Source organism: Chrysemys picta, chromosome 13 (genome assembly GCF_011386835.1).
Source record: "Chrysemys picta bellii isolate R12L10 chromosome 13, ASM1138683v2, whole genome shotgun sequence".
Taxonomy (NCBI): Eukaryota; Metazoa; Chordata; order Testudines; family Emydidae; genus Chrysemys; species Chrysemys picta.
This window is the reverse complement of record NC_088803.1, coordinates 51670682-51690384: the sequence shown is the minus strand read 5'-3', so window position 1 is coordinate 51690384 and position 19703 is coordinate 51670682. Positions and strand designations below refer to the sequence as shown.

Below are 19703 nucleotides of genomic sequence, written 5' to 3'. Positions count from 1 at the left end.
AGTGGAGGCGGAGCTGGAGGACTGTTCCCCCTCTCGCCTAAGATGGCGGCAGAGGCGGAAGTCCGCTCTAGCCCGGAAGTCGTCCGGTATCTATCATTCGCAGTCAGTGGGGAGAGACGGAAACCCTGGCAATGGCGGGGGCTTAGCAGGAGGCGGAGGCCTGAGGTGTGTGAGGTCTTGGGGGTGGGGGCCGTTCACGTTTGAGGGGAGCCTCCATGGCTGGGCCCCCTTCGGAGGGTTGGGAGTAACCCCTCCCCCAGGCCTCCATCGGGGGGGGGGGGGTAACCCTTCCCCTGGGGTCTCCATGGCTGGGGAGGGGCTGGGTCCCATGAGAGGATTGGAAGTTACTGCTCCCCTGGGGTCTCTATGGCTGGGGAGGGGCTGAGTCCCATGAGGGGATTGGAAGTTACTGCTCCCCTGGGGTCTCCATGGCTGGGGAGGGGCTGGGTCCCATGAGGGGATTGGAAGTTACTGCTCCCCTGGGGTCTCCATGGCTGGGTCCCCTTGGGGAGTATTGGCAGTTGTTCCCCCTGTTTTGTACCCCAGTGAGCGGGAGGCAATAAGGGAGGGGGATTTTAAGCACCCCACCTCTGTGGTAGGGTAGACTCTGTGTCCCCAGTGAATCGGGAGACGTGTGTGGCTCCTGGTGGGGCCTGCAGAGCATGGGAGGCATTGGAAAGGTGCAGGTTGAGAGCCGCCCAGGTTTTTTTGCCCCCAGTTCCACAGCGGGTGAGATGCTGCATGCCATTGAGTGGGAGCCAAAGTGTGCAGGAAGATCTGATTAAAGAGGAGATAGGCAGTGATGGTGTCATGTCATGGGGCTGCAGGTTTAAAAGGACAGAGAGGCAATGCTAATGTTATTCTCTCTTCATAACTAATCATGCTTGAATTCCCTGAGCTAAGTTAAAAGCCTCATAGTTTGCACTTTCATTTGCAGTTTTGCAAATGCGATATGTCAGGTTGAATGTACATGACTCGTGCTAGGTGTGTATCATGCCACGTGGTGGTAGCTGTCTGTATTAAGGATACCTTGTTCAATTTAGGATGTCTACCTTTCTTGTGAACCCTTTCTCTAACACCGCTTTATTATATTTGTTCACTGCAGTGATCTTCGTTTGATTGCACCAAAGGGAAGAAAACACAGGACTACCGAGAAGATTGACAGCTAGTTTGGACAAAGATTCAATATTTTACATCACTATCTAGTAAATTACTTGAGTATGTCCTGAATTCCCAGACAGGAATCAGCAAAACAGCTTTTTGCATGATAACAATGGATGAGGAGAGTCTGGAAACAGCAATTCAAACCTACAAAGCACAATTGCAGCAAGTGGAGCTGGCTTTAGGGGTGGGATCGGATCCATCACAGCTATCTGATTTGATCCAACTGCAGGAGGATTTGAAACAATTGATAGAACTGACTGAATCCAGCCTGGTGTCAGTGAAAAAGAGTAAACTACTGGCCACTTTAGACACAGATGCACCCTCCGTTTCTCCAGCAGGTCACCTAAAACAGGACAGTAATTCAGGCAGGTCCTGCAATGATGAGGAGTATGCTGCTTTTAAGGAAGCTATTGCTGAACTCAAGCCATTGAGTACTAAAGACGAGGCCTCCCCAAAGGAAGATGGAGAGGCTGATGGGGAAAATGAATCAAAGTACAGTGAAGAGGAGGAAGCATCTGAGGAAGAGGAGGAGGAAGTGAGTGGGATGAAGGTTAAAGCCCCGTACTACAGTCCATGGGGTACCCTGGAGTACCATAATGCCATGATTGTGGGGACAGAGTGTTTGGAAGATGGCAGTGCAGGAGTCCGAGTGCTGTATCTCTACCCAACTCACAAGTCCTTGAAGCCTTGTCCATTCTTCTTGGATGGCAAATGCAGATTTAAAGAGAATTGTCGGTAAAAAAGCTTACCTCTGTTGTCATTTTACTGTTCTGCGTCAGTGGGTGTACACTCCTTCAGCTAACCCAGGGAGACAATGGAAAATCCTTAGAGGGAAAAGTACAAGGATTAGTTCTAATATATTGGGTAGCTAAATGAATATTGGCTAAAGAGGAAAAAATAAAATCTACTGTAGGGAAAATAACACATCTTAATAAGAACTTTGCAGTTAACTAGTGCATTTTATCCTAAAAGATGTGAACCTTGTCGTTTAATTAATGGATTTGTCACTGGCCTGTGAAATGCGGCTGCTTCTGGGGTCGAATGTGACACTTGTTTAATATAATACAATAATATTATAAAACGGTCTTTTTTTAAGGGCTGGTCTACACTGGGGGGGGGGAGAATCGATCCAAGATACGCAACTTCAGTTACGCTATCCGCGTAGCTGAAGTTGAAGTATCTTGGATCGAATTACCTGGGGTCCACACAGCGCGGGATCGACGGCCGCGGCTCCCCTGTCAACTGCGCTACTGCCGCTCGCTCTGGTGGAATTCCGGAGTCATTCAGGGATCGATATATCGCGTCTTAATGAGACGCGATATATCGATCCCGGATAAATCGATTGCTACCCGCCGATACGGCGGGTAGTGAAGACGTACCGTAAGACACAGTGAAGAATAAGTTATGCAGTTGAAACTATTCTAGTGGTAAGATATTCACGATTGGTGAGGACAGGGCAGACAATTTGCCCATACTTCCATAAGGGAAGGAAACTTTTTCTAGAATCCCCTTCAGACCAGGGCAGATCTGATTGCTTCTCCCTGTATCCCCTGCAGGTTTTCCCATGGGCAAGTGGTATCTGTGGACGAGCTTCATCCATTTCAGGAGCCCAATCTCGGCTCTCTAGAAGTGGGTTCAGCCTGCTTGGCGAAACACCATGATGGAATATGGTATGCTGCAAAAATCACGGGTGAGTCTTGTTTTCTCTGGGTGGGTGTTGAAAGGTGAACAGAAGTACTTCAGTCTTCATTTTAACTAAACTCCTAAGACATAAACCAAGCAAAGGATGGTCTTGTAGGCTAAAGCACAGGACTGGGGGTCTGAGACAACTGAGTTCTCTGCCACAGACTTTGGGTGTGGCTTATGAGGGACCTCAGATGTTGTGATGCTTAATTCATTAAGGTTTGTAAAGTGCTTTGAGATCCTCAAAGGCAGATGATCTTTATGAAAGGGAAACCAGAGAAGGATTTAGGGATGGGAGGGCAGAGAAGTGGTGGCAGGGGTCTAGAGGGAAAGTTGGGGAGACCTGGGAGAAGAGAATAGTAGCAGAATAGAGGACATAGAAATGAAAAAGAGAGAATGAAAGAATCAATACAAACAACTAGACGTTCAGTAAATTGTCCTTTATTTCATTACCCCCTGTTCAGCTTTGTCCGAATATCATTCCTGATATCTTGTCAAATCCTGAAATTAGATACTTGGAACCACTGGCTCTTGTTTTAATCCAGTTCCAGTTTAAACAAAGCCAGAGAACTTCGCTTGCACACTAGTCACCAAGAGGAGTGTTAGACTGGTGCTTCACTGTGTGTGTGGGGACGTTGGATTTGTTCCTCATGCCTCATCTCAAAGCTGCTGTGAAGTAGCATTTCTTATATTTCCCCAAACCTATCCTCCTTCCCCTGTAAGAACAAACTCTGACTAATGTGCTCAGATGCTGTGAAACACACTGGTACCATTAGAAACTGAAGATAAGTGATGACCCTAGTGCTGTTTACTATGGCCCTAGCTCTGTGTTTGTATCATGTGGCAGTATCTGGTGGTATCAGTGGGTGATGATGGTTCCACCTTCCAACAGAAAACCTCAAATAGATGTTCCTGGATCAAACTCATCCCAGGTGTCATTCCACTGAAGTCAGTGCGATTAGCTAAGAGGGGATGAACATGGTCCTCTAGTTACATTTCGTACTCCTGGTGGAATTATGCACCAAAAAATTAAAAATTCTGCCCATAATATTTGAAAATTCTACATATTGTATTTGTCAAAATAACATAATTATGCCAGTTACACTTATTTTTGTAATTTATTTCAAAATATCTGTCAGCAAGTATGTCTGTAACAATACACACACACACGGTAATTGTTTTTTGACAGATTCCTTTCTAGGCATATTCGTACAGAACTTTGTGGAATTCATTTAAATTACAATACAGAACTGTATTTCCTGCACCTGTCAGAAGCAGTGCAAAGGCTTTGGGGGCCGGGGTAACAGAAGAGCTGAAGGAGGAGCCTAGGAGTGAACCTGGAGGGTGTTGGGTGTGGGTGGGAGGTTTTTCTGGTGGTGGGGGGGAGGGATTGTTAGGGTATTGGGAAGCCTCCCGCATGCAGATCCTGGCTGACCCCAAGCCTCTCCCATTCAGTCACCGCCCCTCCCCTCCTTGTGGGTCTCTGCAGCCCCTGTCCCCAGGCTCAACACTGTCATCCCACTAGCTCCAGACTGGCACCCACACTAACCATTCTGAACCCGTCTGTGACTCCCCAGCAGCCCTGTGTGCTCCACTCTGTGCTAACCCGGCTCTGCGGGCAGGGTGCTGTGATGAACTCTACTCTTGGGGGAATTCTGGGCATAGAACTTTGTATTTTCCCGCATAAAATACATTTTGCCTAAGTAGTGCTGCAGTTCCCCCTCTTACCCACCAGAGGTCGCTGTGGTACTAGAACAGCCGGCATGAACGTCGCTGGCTGTTGTGGCGCCACAGCGGCCTCTGGTGGACAAAAGGCAGAACTGCATCACTTCTTAGGCAAAAGGGTTTTTATGCGGGAAAATACCAAATTATGTGAGACAGATAAATTCTGCACGTCCGCAGATCCGCAGAATTCCCCCAGGAGTAATTTCGTGGAGATTTTCTCATGCAGTCCATTGCTTTTCCTCCCGCAGACGTTGACAGTGGTTACTACACAGTGAAGTTTGAGTCATTGCTGCTGAAGGAGGCTGTCGTGGAGGGAGATGGCATCATGCCACCACTGCGAAGCGAGGAAGACTCTTCCTCTCCCGAGTCTGAGGAAGACAACGTGGATGACTCTGGCTATGCTAAAGGTAGACAAGGCAGAGAGTGAACTGCCACTGTCAGTGATCAAAGTCTGCCCTTTAATTCAGGTCCTCTTGGACCATTGCCCAACTTAGTAGAACTTTGACAATGTTTTTTTCCTCTTGTTCTGCTGCCGGAGGAGATGAGAGGACATTAAGTATCATGCATATCGCTGTCTCCAGTTAAAATAGCTGTGATGTTTCATGCTAATGATTTTCACTAAGCTGGTGCAGATAAATAGCTTCAAGGAAAAAGAAACATATTTCACCCCCAGTGGGACTAGAGGGTGTACCGGAGTGAAATGGGGTTTGGGAGTAGGAACCCCTGCGTTCTTATTACAGTTTTGCTGTGTGACTCTGAGTGAGGTACTTATTGACTAAAATAAAGTTTTGAAGATTAAATGAAAAACTAGGAGACTTCAAATTTCCAAAGGAAGTTCCCAGGACATCTGTTCGTCTTCCATATTTACATGGCACCCATCACTGTAATACCTGAGCGCCTTGAAATCTTTAATGCGCCTCTCCTGTGAGGCAGGGCAGTGCTGTTATCGCCGCTGTGCAGGTTCCTCTGGGTGCCTCCGTTCCCTAGGTGACTTGCTGAAGGTCACACCGGCAGTCTGGCTCTCCCCAGTCCTGGTTAGTGCCCTAACGACATCATAGAAACAGGGAGTGTCCTGGGATCCTTAATTTTAGGCAAATAGAGGAAAAGGTTCCTCCGTGCCATTGAATCTGTTAGAAGTACGATGGAGGCACAGAATGATGCGCTTCAGCATGCTGAATTCTGTCCTGATGAAGCTGTGAAATCTATCCAGACCCCAGGAGCATGGAAAGGATCTACTAACACTGCTGGATGATTCTGCCTGACTTAGGGGTTTCTGTGTGTAGTAAATAGGGATCTCCCCATGAACCCCAGCATTTCAAACCCTGCTTACTCCTCATGCTCCTCCCCTGGTCTGATGGATTAGGGAGTGGCTGTTCAGTAGGAACTATTGGGGGGGCGGGTGGCAGAACTGATTGTACTGCAGAGGACTGAAGAAGAGGATGTGAAGTTGCTTGTGTGGCGGGAGAGGTTGCTGGTTTTTGCAACATTGCTCACAGCTTCACGCCTGCTGAGGTTTTCACTTGGTGCTTTGCTGCCCCAGCCTTACTGCTCAATCTCTGTTTTGTGCTGCAGTGATCGATTCAGGGCCCTTGGAGAATGGGGAAGGGGCTCCAGCTTGCAGTTCCTCCTTTGGTGGCTGGGAGGCCCATACTCGTGGCATCGGCTCCAAACTACTCGCTCAAATGGGATATGAGTTTGGAAAAGGTAAGGGCAGAAGAGTAAAATCCCTGCAGGACTAGGAGCCTGCTTCTTAATCCCAGCCTCACAAAGGGACCAGGGGCTTGTTCCCGCAGAGTGGGGGAATGGGGCGACAGTAAGTCTAATCAGCATTGCTTGGATCAGGCCCAGAATGGGGTATGCATTCAATACTAAATGCAGGATTGCACGTGTGGTGGTTCTGAAAAATGACCTTGTACAGTTAAGGGATAAAGTCTTAATACCGCTGTTTGGGGGGGATGCGTGTGTGTGTGTGTTGATGTTCATATTCCATGATACATCAGTGGAGGGGATTTTAAAGCAATGGCCAAATGATTAAAGCTGTTAGAGTAGGGCTTTAACTATTCAGCTGTCCTGTAGGCCATTAGGTAATGGGGAATCTGGCTCAGGGACTTCTGGCCCCAAACACAGACTTCAAAGCCTGTGGAGCCAGCTTCTAACTCGAGACAACTTGCACTGAAGTTCTGCTGAGCCCAGAGGGCTTGGAAAGCCAGCCTGCTGCCCATGCTTGCCTCCTGTTCTTGTGGAGTGACTGTACCTGTTTTTGAAAGGGAATGTCTTCTCTGCTCAAGGAGGTGACAGTGCAAATCTAAGCCTGGCTTCGCTGCAACACCTCAGCTGCATGACCCTGTTCTGTATCATTGAAGTTCTTGTGTGTGTAACAGTGTGAATCAGGTGTGTATGGGGGAAGGTGCATCTTCTGTCTTGTCACTCAGCAGCGAACCTTACCATCAAGTATATAGTCCAACACTGCTCCTGTTGACTTCAAGGGTAGCAGCACTGAGCCCCAACAGACTGTTTTCTGTTGCTCTGAGCCTGATAGCTGTGCAGAGGTGGAGTGGGAGGAATCATTGGTGTATGGAAAGACTCTACTGTTAGAATTTGGCTTCTATCCGGTGCCCTTCTTCCTCCCTCAGGTTTGGGGAAGAACGCTGAGGGCCGAGTGGAGCCAGTGCAAGCCATAGTGCTGCCTAAAGGGAAGTCCCTTGACCAATGTGCTGAGATTCTTCAGAAGAAGCAGCTGGATCCAGCTAAGTCAAGGAAACGGCGAGTGAAGGCAAACCATGCTGGCCGTCCTTCTGCAGGGAGCCGCAAGCCCCCCCGCAATGTCTTTGACTTTCTGAATGAGAAGCTTCAGGGGAAGGGCTCTGGGGAGCAGGATGGAGGAATGACACCAGTGGAGAGAAACAACAAGGAGATCTACCACGCCAGTAAGAGCACCAAGAAGGCCCTCAGTGTCCGCCTCTTCCAGACAATGGAGAAGATTGACCAAATGCAGAAGACCATCAGGGGAATCCAGGAGGCCCTGGCACGCAATGTTGGACGGTATGGGGAAGTCCCTGGTTGAGGTTCCAGAATGATTTTGGGTGGCCTGTTGTTTAGGCTGGGGGCGGATCTTGCAGGTGATGGGAGCTGAAGGTGAAAAGTTGGATTATGTTACATTAAAAAGTAACAGTTTTGAAGGGGACCCAGAATGGGGACTCAGGGATGGTCTAGACCATCCCTAGTCCTGCCATGAGTGCAGGGGACTGGACTAGATGACCTCTCGAGGTCCCTTCCAGTCCTGTGGATTCTATGAGGTGGCTGTCTGTAGGAGAAAAGCTAAGCTTAGACTAAGGTGTTTGTCACTGTTCCTACTCTAACCACTGGCATGGGAGGAGGCCTAGAATAAAGTGGTAGGCAAAAGCTTCCAAACTGTGACTTGGACCAGATTGTGTCTCTGAGTGCTGCCTTGAGAAGGCAAGGACACCTGGGCCAGAATTCAAATCGAGGAAGGAGGAGAACCCTCCAGAGTCCTGCAGAATTTTCTCTTCATTTTTTTACACTGATCGGGGCCATCCTTGTAGCATTTCTGTGATGAGTACTATGGCAAGAACAATCACAGTTCTCTGGCTCTTGTTTTGCTTGATATCTGACGCTTCATGGCTCCCAGCGGGTCATTTACATCCACCCACTGCTGAGACTGGGATTCCTAGCAGTAAAATGGAGATGTTAATGAGGAGCCTTTGTTCTTAACATGCTAGATATCCTTACTGTGCCTGTCTTCTGCTTTCAGGCACAGTATTGCCACAGCCCAGCTGGAGGAGAAACTAGCTGGTGCCCACAGGCAGCTGGGGCAGCTGCGAGCCCAGGAGGCCAGCCTGCAGCAGGAGCAGAAGAAAGCCGAGACACACAAGAAAATGACTGAGTTCTAGTCTCCAAGGACAGGTGTTGATGTTATGTACTGGTTTTCATTATGTCTGAGCCAGCACTCAGTGCGTTGGAACCGGGATGAGCTGTGCCATCACCTCTGGGTCTTGGGCAACCCAGCTGTGAAACTGGGGTGAAAAGCAGCCGTTCTCCATAAAAACAGATGCTGTCTGAGCGGAGCATTCCTGGGGGCGGGGGGGAGCGAGTACTTGTTCACTCCTGAAGGTGTTCAGAAGACCCAAGCTGCTTACATTGACCTGCTATACAAAAAGGCCCCTGCACCTTGCTTTTGTTCCCTTTTCCCAGTTATCACCATGGTGGTTCTCTCCATCCAGAGAGTCTGTAGCCACCCGGGTGATACCATGGTTGTCCACAGATCAGCTGGTGGGAAGAGCCAGGGGAGCCCCATGGCCTGTCACTCTGCCTTGGAGACTCAGTGCGTTGTGTCTCTGCGTGTTTATCCACTAGGCTGGGAACTGAGTCCCAAACACATTCCAGCACTGCAGAAAAGACGGTCTGGTTTTGGTGAAAACCAGGGCAGGTCACTTCAGCTATCAGCGTCCCTCTGTCCTTGGCTCTGGGCATCACTCAGGGACACAGGAGTCAATGCTGGGTTTGTCACTACTAGTTCTGATGTTGCTGTGATATTTAGAGTAGCTCTTTAAAGCGCCAGCACACTGAACAGAAAGAGAAGAGATCTCCAGGCCTTGCACTATTGCCAGCTGACTGCAAAAGTATGACTGGGTCCCAACCTTGTACAAAAGGTTTAGGCTTCCCTGTTAAGTCAGCCTGCATGCTAATGGTGACGATATGGTATGCTGCCCCATTCCATATCACAGCACTGAGGGCCAGAGTTAGGGGAATGTGGTAACCACATAAACAGCTAAGTACATAACAGGTCAGCTACAGACCTGCTGGCCAGGAACAATACTACAGTCAGCCTTTTGCTTTCACTCTGGCTGCTTTGAGACTTTCTGTTCTAGATATCTATGTGAACAAGTAGGTTCTCCTTGTTATGAAACACCGCAGAACCGTACAAAACGACCCGAGGTCCAGGTGTACCCACCACACACAGATATCCCTGTGAAAGAGCTCATGCAATCCTGGAGGCAGGAAAGCTGAGCAGACTCTCCTGCCCTGCAGTGGGTACAGACAATCTCAGGCAGTTGAAAATCCCCCAGACAGGTTCTGTCCGTGGTGGCCATTTCTTGCTGTAGAGGAGGTGTTGATTCTGTCAGGCACTCTGTGTTAGGCAGTGGCCTATACATTTGAGTATTGTTCTGTGCATCTTTATTTTCTGATTCTGTAATTTTTGCAGGTGTCTTGAGAAAACACTTTTTTTTTTTTAAGTAAAATATATCTGACCCCTTTTATCTTAGAAGAGACTTGTTTTGCCTTTTTATCTCCACCTCTCAGATGCCTTTGAAGGATTACAGAGCTGTCAACCTCAAGGGTAACAGTCACAAGAGCGGGAGACAGTGCTTCCTTGGCTACAGGTCAGGGCAATTGAATTCACTGCCGGGGTGATTAAAATGACCACAGCTTTCACAGCCTCAGACCGAGGTGTGGAAGTTCTCCCCTGTGATTTTAAGAGTAGCAAAGGAGACAGAAAAGGAAGTGAAGGCAAGAATGAGAGAGAAAAAATACATTTAAAAAAAACCCGCTAAATTCTTGGCTACTTCAGGGATACGGGAAGAAAATTAGATCTTTCGTGATTGTCCTTTCCTGAGAAGCACTCAATCCTACAGCAATGGGCACTATCATAAGACCCTAAACAGGAGCTGAAGTTTCATCTCTTCTGTTTACAGTGTAAATGAAGGTGATGTGGATTTTGTCTTGAACACATCAGTATCCTTCCAAGCCTGCAACTAATCAGCACCAACACCACAAGGATTATCATTCTGTGACTAAGTATGGGTCTTCTCTCTGCATTGGGTTAATTCAAAGCTGGTTTGGGGTGGGAAATGGGAGACAGGTGGTGAAGAAGCTTAATGCACTTAGCTCCCACGTTACAGTTAGTGGTCTCATACGAGTGCTCTTTGTGACAATTTGTAATAAGATTCACAGCTCCACATGGCTATCTGTCTCTGAGAGATCCGGTACTGGAAAAGCATGTCAGGGTGGAGGGGTCTTGCACAGGAGCTTCTTATCTTTTGCCAGTATTCATGGGCATGCCATCTTTTATTTATTTATTTTGCAAGAGTGGGCATGTTAGTTCCATTGTCCAATAAGCATAACTGCATTTTGAGTCCCTTGAATTTTCTCAGTGGTTTCAGTTGCCTCCTCACGTACCGTCCCAAACAGTTTCACCTTGAGACAGTTGCATGTCAGTGGTGGATAAAGCAATCTCTCTGTTTGTAAAGCATTTTGTGATCCTTCACAATGAACAGTACTATATCAAAAGGTAACTTATTCTTTCACTATATTAATTTACAAAACAAATCAAGCAAACTCCTACTTGTTATATGCTCCTGTGCCACTGCGCAACGCAGAATTTTGCAGAAATTAACGTGCGTGCAGAATTTCCCCCCCGCCCCCTGAAATGGGCTACAGTGCTGCTGGCCGCCACTAGGGGATGCTGAACCTGGCAGAGCCTAGCTGACACATAGAAGACACTGCCAGGGGGTAGGGGAGGAGGAGGGGAAGAGTAGAGAGTTCCTAGCAGCTGCAGTTCCCAGCACGCACTGAGGGAAGGAGAGGGCAGCATGGAGGAAACTCCACACAAGCCTGGGACCCAGCATCAGGCTGTTTCTCCCTCAGGATCCATGGGCTCTGATGGGAGGGGGCGGGTGTCTGGGCTCTGGGGGGCAGGGGACGGATGTCTGGGCTGAGGTGGGCCCACAGCTGGGCTCTGAGGGGTAGCGGGTGGGTGTCAAGGTGGGTGGGGTCCCATGGCTGGGCTCTAGGGGGGAGGGGAGAAGGGGAAGGGATATCTGGGCAAGGGGGGACCTCATAGCTGGGCTCAGGGAGGGTACGGGGTTCAGGTGTATTGGCTGGCGGGGGCCTGCAACTGGGCTCTGGGAGAGAGGGATTGTGGGTGTCAGACATACTTACTGACAGGTATTCTGAAATAAAATTACCAAAATAATTGAAACTGGCATGATTGTGTAGTGTTGTTTTGACAAATAAAATGTGCAGAATTGTAAAATATTGTGCGCAGAATTTTTAAATTTTTGGTGCAGAATTCCCCCAGGAATAATGTTATAGAAATGAGGTCAAGTACTGGTGAATAGCCAGCAGAGGGCGCTGTTGCACATTGTGCTACTGATCCCATCCACCTGCCTGTTTTCTGCAAAAGCAGAGTAGAGAGAAAGTAAGTCAGTTGGGTGATGTGATAACTTTTGCAGGCCAGGAAATGAGCTGTGGTATTAGACTAACTGGTGTCTCAGCTCAAAGGCATCTCTATCTCCGGCTGAAAATCAGGGTTGAACAAAGGAGCAGTCTGAGAAAGGCACAGTCAAGATGTTTGAAAAACTCCAGAATATGTAGTTCAGAACCGTCGCATTCTTCAGTGCAAGGGGAGCAGGAATAGAAGGTAAGGAAGAGGATATGGATGGATTTCTGCTCTTCATGCTATCTGGCTGCTTCTGAGTCTCTGTAAAGTAAGTGCTGTTCGTTTCTTACCAAGCAAACTCAGGTGTTCCCTTGTCAACTATTGAAAAACATTGCTACATCTCCTGTATCAACCAGTTTTGTTCATAACCCTTTTAATATTGTACATCCAATGTTAGGCTGGCATTGCTGGAATGGCAAGATTCTTGCTCCCCAATTATCTCTGTGTGTTGGTCAGGTTACTCAACACACGTCCGTGCGTTAGTCACTGGCCAATGAGGGCTATCAGCTTTGTGCGAATTAAGATTTGTACCCATCGGAGCATCTAGGCTTAAATGCACAGAACGGTCCTCTGAGCTTGATAGTGTTTGGCATCTCATGAGTGGAACTTCACAGCCCTGCAATTGACACCATGTTAAGTACAGTGGGGGCTGTTTAATTTCCTAGTGCCTGATTTTCAGAAATGCTGAGTTTGGAATCCGTTGAAACTGTGGAAGCTCAGCACCTGGGGTGGAGGGGTGGGAGAGAAGAAAAGTCAGACCCCTGATTGTTTGGGGTGAGCCACCTTCTTGTAGAAGTCCCCAGGGTCACTGACCACACCACTGCAGTTGAGGTTGTTAGGGGTGGAGAGACTGATCACAGAAATAACCGCATATATCTGGGACTTCAAACTGTGTGTAAATGGAGTTGCTCTTATGGTGGGAAAAATTCCAAAGCAGGTGAATGATTCTAGTAACTACCAAACATCTCTCTAAAAGCACCTTCCAGGCAAACAGCAGGACTCGGTATTCTGCGATCTGGCTTTCTATAAATGTAACGATGAGTATTCTCACCGGAACTGCTACCTTGCTGTTTCCAGCCCAGTGTTTGCATCAGAAACTTCTCTAGCAGTGCCTGGCTCCTGTTTTAAAAATAAACTCCGTTCAGCAGAAACAGTTTTATTGCCTCTGTCAGCAGAAGGGAGGCACAAAATAAACAATCAAATTTCTGAGTCTCAAGGTTTCAGCCAGTTTCCCATGGTGTGAAGAGAAGGGTTCAAGATATGGGAAGACAACCTAACATTTAAAGCCACAGGTGTCTTTATTTATTACTTACTTATTTTTAGTGTAAACAGGAGCACCTATGCTGTGATGAAATACAGGGCCTGAACCGCCAGGCACCTAATAAGCACTTGGTGTTGGCCCAGGTCTGTGTGGCAATCCTTCAGAACTTCCCCATGGACTTCCAGGGGAGCAGAGTTAGGCTAACGTAAATGCTTTTGAAAACCCCACCCTACGTGGAGCAGTAAGCATTGCAATCGGAAGTGTTTGTGCTTTTGTGCCCTTAGCCCTGGCCATTCTGAGACTAACCTTCATAAATCCAGTGCGGCTCTTCAAAAACCCGAACACACACACCCCGCCTCCATTAGCCAAAGCTGTCACTCAGAGCCTGCCCACCTCGTCATCTTCTGGTGCTGAATTGCTGGCCATGAGCTTTTGGGCTCAGTTCAGGTTTGAAAAGTTCTTCTAGGATCATTAGTGCTTTAGCATTATTAGCCTCCCCTGATACTGTCCTGGGCTGACTTCAGCTCTCATTGAAGTTTACCTCTATGGTTGCTTGTGCTGTTGTAGAAATCTTGATCAGAAGAAACAGTCTTTTTTTCAAATACTCCTACTGCTCTGAATCCCTGAGAGCTGTCAGCCACAGTCCAGCTGATGATCTCTGGTGGTGCCCAACATGGAACCTTCCTCTCTTTCTCCTCCTCGAATAACAGCAAAAAGTTGAGCCAATATTTTGGGAGATTTTGTGGGCTCCTCTCTTTCAAGCTGCTATTTCTTAAATGTTTATGTTCATTGATTATTATTTTTCACCAGAAGGGACCATAAGATTATCTGGTCTGACCTATTTTACACAACCTATAGAATTTCATCTCATAGTGAATTTTATTTCATGTAATCTTGCAGCCTAAGCTAGATGTAAGTCCTTCTTGTTACCGCCACCAAAAACCATCACAGGGGAGAAAAATCAACAGCAATGAACCATTTTCATGCTTGATTAGCATCTGTCTTTGCATGCTTTCCCCACTAATTCTCAGAGTGCCAGGGTCTTTCTGTACTCTGGACACATGCTAATAATGTAATTACCTGATCAAAGCTTGTCCTCTGAGCAGCACTGCTGTATGTTTTTACCTTTGAGAACAGCTGCAGGGGCTTGGGTCAATAGCTTTATTGGCCGGGAGCTTAATTGCACATTTCAAAGTCCGTTTAAGGACTTGATCCTGCAAACCCTTAATTGTGCGACATGCCCTTATGCAGTCAATGAGCCCCACTGACTTCCATGAGGCTACTCGCAGGAGGAGAGACTCCTCATGTAAGTAACGGTAAGCGGAGTCAGCCATTAAATTTTAAAATTTCAGATGACCCTGATTCATAGTCCATAATGCCGACTCCGGCCTCCCAAAAGTGGTTTTTTCTCAAAAATAATCATACTTTTGTCAACAGATGTAGGATTCCCCTCCCACTCCTCATTCCTGCCGCCTTGTTCTGTTTTTTCTTAAATTCATAGAATTTGAGGCCAGATGAGAGCGTTCTCTCATTGTGGGGTCTGGGATCGTTTTTTGTGGGTTAAGAGTGGTCTTACTGTTGTGATTTGTATTTTGTGGAATTATTGTACAAGGCCATCTGGACACTTGATGGGCCTTGAGGAAATGTTAAAATCTGGCTGAAAACGTTCAGGAAGAAAGCTGCCTATGATATGAGGCTGGGGACTCGGCTCTCTGGTGCTACATAGACAGTAATGTTTACCTATTCACACTGGTACGTTGATACAAAAGCAGGGATCGGGAACCTTTGGCACGCGGCCCGTCAGGGTAAGCCCCTGGCGGGCCGGGCCGGTTTGTTTACCTGCAGAGTCTGCAGGTTCGGCTGACCACGGCTCTCGCTGGCCACGGCTCGCCGCGCCAGGCCAATGGGGGCTGCGGGAAACCCCCGCCAGCACATCCCTCGACCTGCGCCGCTTCCCGCAGCTCCCATTGGCCTTGCGCGGCGAGCCGTGGCCAGTGAGAGCCGTGGTCGGCCGAACCTGCAGACGCTGCAGGTAAACAAACCAGCCTGGCCCGCCAGGGGCTTACCCTGATGGGCCGCGTGCCAAAGGTTGCCGATCCCTGTCCTAAAGGCTGTGTCTGTATTATACGGTCCCAAAGCACTGGGCCTTCCGAAAACAGATGGGAGTAGATATAGGGTTAGCTCTGTGCAGCAAAAGCAGAATCTGTCAGCGTACTGTAGTACATACCCTCCACTGTGTTTATGCTTTTGGACTGCAGCTACCCTTGGCAGCATTGCAAGGCTGCTAAGGGGTGAAAAATATTCATGTGTGCATGACCAGGTACCCGTTGGTTTGAGTGTTAGCTTTGCTTTGTGGGACCCACACTCTAAGGCTGCACTAGGACTGTGCTAGCTAAGGGAGCTGACTAAAACGAGTGCGAGTATCCCATAAAAGAACTGTATCCCCGGAGAGAAAGGCAGTATTGTCTAGTAAAAGCATCAAACGGGGAGTCAGAAAAGTCAGGTTCTCTTCTCAACTTTGGCACTGACTCGCTGTCTCTTTGGGCAAATCACTTAACCTCTGTCTCAGCTCTGCCATCCGTAAAACTGGAATAATTCCTCTCTGGGTGTTGAGGCTTCAGTCATTAACCTTTTCAAAGGACGGTGAGATTCTCAGGCGGCAGGTGCTGTCCGAGTGCAGCGCTCTGTTGTTTATTTGGGCAACACGTTGGCTTGTACCTTCGGGCGCGTAAGCCAGTGAAGAGATCGGTCAGTCTACGGGACCTGTGCCTTCCTTCGGCTCCCATTTCTCAAGAGGCTTCCCCAGGCACGTGGCCTTCGATTGCTGAGGAAGCGTTGAGGGCCTCTGTTTCCGATGTGAGGATGCCAGAGATTGTGTTGCTTTGTTACGAGGCTGATCCTGCAGCTTCTGAGTTCTCTCTCACCGTAAGCAAGGGGAGATGAGGGAGATCAGCACCTTCTAGGATTGGGCCCTAATTTCAGCACATGGGGCTGACACCAGAGCCTGCCAGGGGCTGACACCAGAGCCTGCCAGGGGCTGACTGAAACCGGGTAGTTGCCTGATTTCCTTTTCCTTTTCTAGGTACTTTAGTATTGGGCAGGGTGACAGGGCAGTTAGGGGGCGCACAAAGGGTCCGACAGCATGGCTAAGCTGGTTCTTTCCCCTTGGGGGGTGCTGTTGAAGTTGTGCGCTTCTGCTCTGCCCAATCCAGACTGCGAGCTGTTTGTCTGGGTAGTGAATCTGCCTCTGTGCCGCCTTGTCCGTCGAGGTGAGCAGCAGCTGTTTCATTGCCTGGCCTTACTTCACTGGCTTCTTTTCAGCATGGCGGCTGCAATGATGGGAGGTTGCCCTAAGTCATTCTCTTCCCACCCCCATCCTTCCGTCTGCATGGGGGTGGAAACCCCCGGCTCATTTTTCAGCATGCCATTAGAGGTTGGGGGGTGAGGAAGAGAATTGTGGATGCCACTGGCAGCTGGGGAACAACTGGGATACCAGAGCAGCCCTGGAGAATAGGACTCTCGCCTTCTCCTAGTTTCTGGGTTCAGCACCACATCCACCTTGGCAGTGTTGTCCTGGGGTTTATGCTGCCTGTTGGGTTGCCTAGGGCCCTGTGCCTACGTACGTGGCCTGCATGCATGGATATGGGAGGAGGGCCAGCTACAGATAAGCAGGCTTAGGCCAGGTGTGACTTATTTTCCATAGGACTGTGCAAAATAAAATATTTTGTCCTTCTATAGCACTCCAAGATTCTCAAGGCTCTTGGCAGACTCCCAAGCTTCTTATATCATCAATCCCATTATCCCCTTTTTAAAGAGAGGGAGAACAAGGCACATAGTGTAAGTGACCTTCCCATGGTCCCCCAGTGAATCAGTGGCAGAGAGAACGCTGACACCCTGGCCTCTCCATGCCGCCTGGTGCTGCTGCCTCCCCTGGCCGAAGGAAGAGAGAATAGGACAAGGAGGATTCACAGTTGTCTCAGAGCCCAGCACGTTGTCCGCATCTGTGTTTCTAAAGCTCCATTGGGTTGTCCTTTCCCTTTAACAAGGGAACGGCTAAAGCAGGAGAGTCCGTCCGTTAAGAGATGACGTTTTTTGTAAAGAGGGAAGTGGGTGAAACCTCAAAGGCAGAAAGTGCATTATTTTCAACTGTGGTGTGACAAACACGCATGTGGCCTTGAAACTCCCACCTTTAGAACTGCCTGTGAGTTGTGCCCCATGGCGGAGGTTTATCCAGACAGGTGCAGAGTCCCTTTCTGCACTGGAAGTGCTGCCTAATGGAAAACTTGGTTAGGTTCAGATATGGCTAATTCTTGCCATGTGGCTGGCACTCAACCAAATCTTACCCCATCCCTAGTCTGTGCGACAACTATGTAAAGTCCAGTGCTGGCACCCAGTTCTCCGCAAGGCCACGTTCTCCGCAGCTATGAATCGGCATAGTAACATTGCGTTGCTTAAGAACATAAGAACGGCCATACTGGGTCAGATCAAAGGTCCATCCAGCCCAGTATCCTGTCTTCAACAGTGGCCAATGCCAGGTGCCCCAGAGGGAGTGGTAATCATCAAGTGATCCATCTCCTGTCGCCCATTCCCAGCTTCTAGCAAACAGAGGCTAGGGACACCATCCCTGTCAATTCCGGCTAATAGCCCTTGATGGATCTATCCTCCAAGAATTTATCTAGTTCTTTTTTGAACTCTGTTATAGTCTTGGCCTTCACAACATCCCCTGGCAAGGAGTTCTACAGGCTGTGCGTTGTGTGGGGAAAAAAATACTTCCTTTGTTTGTTTTAAACTTGCTGCCTATTAATTTCATTTGGTGACCCATAGTTCTTGTATTAGGAGAAGGAGTAAATAACACTTCCTTATTTTCTCCACACCAGTCATGATTTTATAGACCTCAATCATATCCCCCCTTAGTCATCTCTTTTCCAAGCTGAAAAGTCCCAGTCTTATTAATCTCTTCTCATACGGAAGCCGTTCCAAACCCCTAATCATTTTTGTTGCCCTTTTCTGAACCTTTTCCAATTCCAATATATCTTTTTTGAGATGGGGCAACTACATCCGCAGGCAGTATTCAAGATGTGGGTGTATCATGGATTTATATAGAGGCAATATGATAATTACTGTCATCTTATCTATCCCTTACGTCGACTGTCTTTCAGAAGTTATCCCACAATGCCCTGCACTGACAGTACAATCGATACAAGCGCTCCTGGGGAGGACGCGCACCACCGAAACAAGAAGCTAAGTGTAGACACACTTGATTTTGTAGTGTAGATGTGGCCTAAGAGAAACCCCTGTGCACAGTGGTGGTGGAAAGCATGCAAGCACCCTGGTTACATGCACGGTGCTTAGACGCAGTTGCTAGTGCCCTTTCAGGGCCAGGCCCATAGATGGTAAGAGGCAATAGCAGATTCATATCCCGTGTCACAGGAAGTTTTGCTAACCCCTTGTGCCGTTGCACAGTTTGCTCTTTTCTGCAAAACCTTGCACGGCGGCGCACTCTCTCGTCTTGTTTCTCTTGCAGCACGTCGGATGCACTGGAGACCACAGTGAGCGCGCTCGGGGGGGTTGGTAGGCCAGGTGGAGGGGAGCTGTGGCTTTTTCGTTTTGTGGTCCTGGTGCAGGGGGCATAGGAAACTGATTGCCCCGAGAGATGGAAGTGGAGCCAACCCAGAGAGGATGTGACTACATGCCTGCTTGCATGCAGGAAAGCCTCAGCCCCTTGGGGACGGCATTGGGGTGCCTGTTAAAGGGGTCAGCAGCCCTACAGCTTGTTACTGCGCTGCTCACGTGGCTGAGTCCCTCTGTGCCATGTTTAACACCTGGCTCCTACTCGTGTGAGTGGGCCAGGTTCCAAGCCTGCTCGTGAACAGGGCTGTGAGGCGATGGTCAGGCTCAAGCAGGTTCTAAGATGGCTCTTCTCCCAGCCTGGTCACTCCTCCCTCCTAGCCCTCTGGATGGGAGAACATCCCACACCCCCTGTGCCATGTGATGAACGCCCCCAGTCCTCTCCCACTCACGCCGGCAGCTTGGGCAGGAAGGGACAGCAGACGGAACTTGCCTCCCGTGCACTGCCAGAAGCCTGGCTGTGTGCCATGGGAGGCACCAGCCGGCCAGCGCGGCTGCGTGGAAGCACTCAGCCCCTCTGAAGGGGGCAGGTGGGAGCAGGGTACTGCTCAGTGTGGGTCTGTCTGCGGACTGTGGGTGGAGCTAGATGCAGTCACTGGTTTGCAGGCCTAAGGAGCTCCCGTGAGAAATCTGGCTGCGCCCCAGCCTTGTAAGTCAGCACCGCCCCAGTCGTGTGACTTTTGCTACAACCCAGGACAGACCTCGTGCTGGTTGGTGCCCTGCGCTGCCAGTGAGGATGTCCGGGGGCTGAAGCCCCAGTCTGGTCTCATTCCTCAGGCCAGCAGGGGCTGGGCAAGCTGCCTCAACCAGGGGAAATTAGCAGAGGCCAGGAAAGGAATTTGTTTCCAGTACCAGATGTGATGTGTGCAGGGGCTGAGAATCCAGCCAGCAGAGGCTGCGTCTTGTCTCTGCCTTTTCCAGGCAGAGGAACGGCTGGCCAGTCCTCTCCAAAAACCCCATCCTGGTTATTGGGTCCCCTGGGCACGGACAGCATCTGAACCA

General features: G+C 49.0%; 1 protein-coding gene across 3 annotated transcripts; it reads left to right on the top strand.

Annotated features, from left to right (window-relative positions):
- The first annotated feature begins 23 nt into the window (after positions 1-23).
- On the top strand, positions 24-11626 carry ZGPAT (zinc finger CCCH-type and G-patch domain containing). Of its 3 annotated transcripts, none has more exons than XM_008170013.4 (8): positions 24-165; positions 1106-1899; positions 2721-2854; positions 4821-4979; positions 6145-6276; positions 7206-7614; positions 8345-8496; positions 10287-11626. In XM_008170013.4, exons 2-7 carry the CDS (start codon positions 1265-1267, stop codon positions 8481-8483), a joined length of 1608 nt encoding a protein of 535 aa, XP_008168235.1. In that variant the 5' UTR covers positions 24-165; positions 1106-1264; the 3' UTR covers positions 8484-8496; positions 10287-11626. The 3 variants fall into 3 exon arrangements, with proteins under 3 accessions (XP_008168235.1, XP_008168234.1, XP_023962519.1); XM_008170012.4 differs by lacking the exon at positions 10287-11626 and adding an exon at positions 9895-10159; XM_024106751.3 differs by lacking the exon at positions 10287-11626 and having other exon boundaries at positions 8345-9856.
- The last annotated feature ends 8077 nt before the right edge of the window (positions 11627-19703 follow it).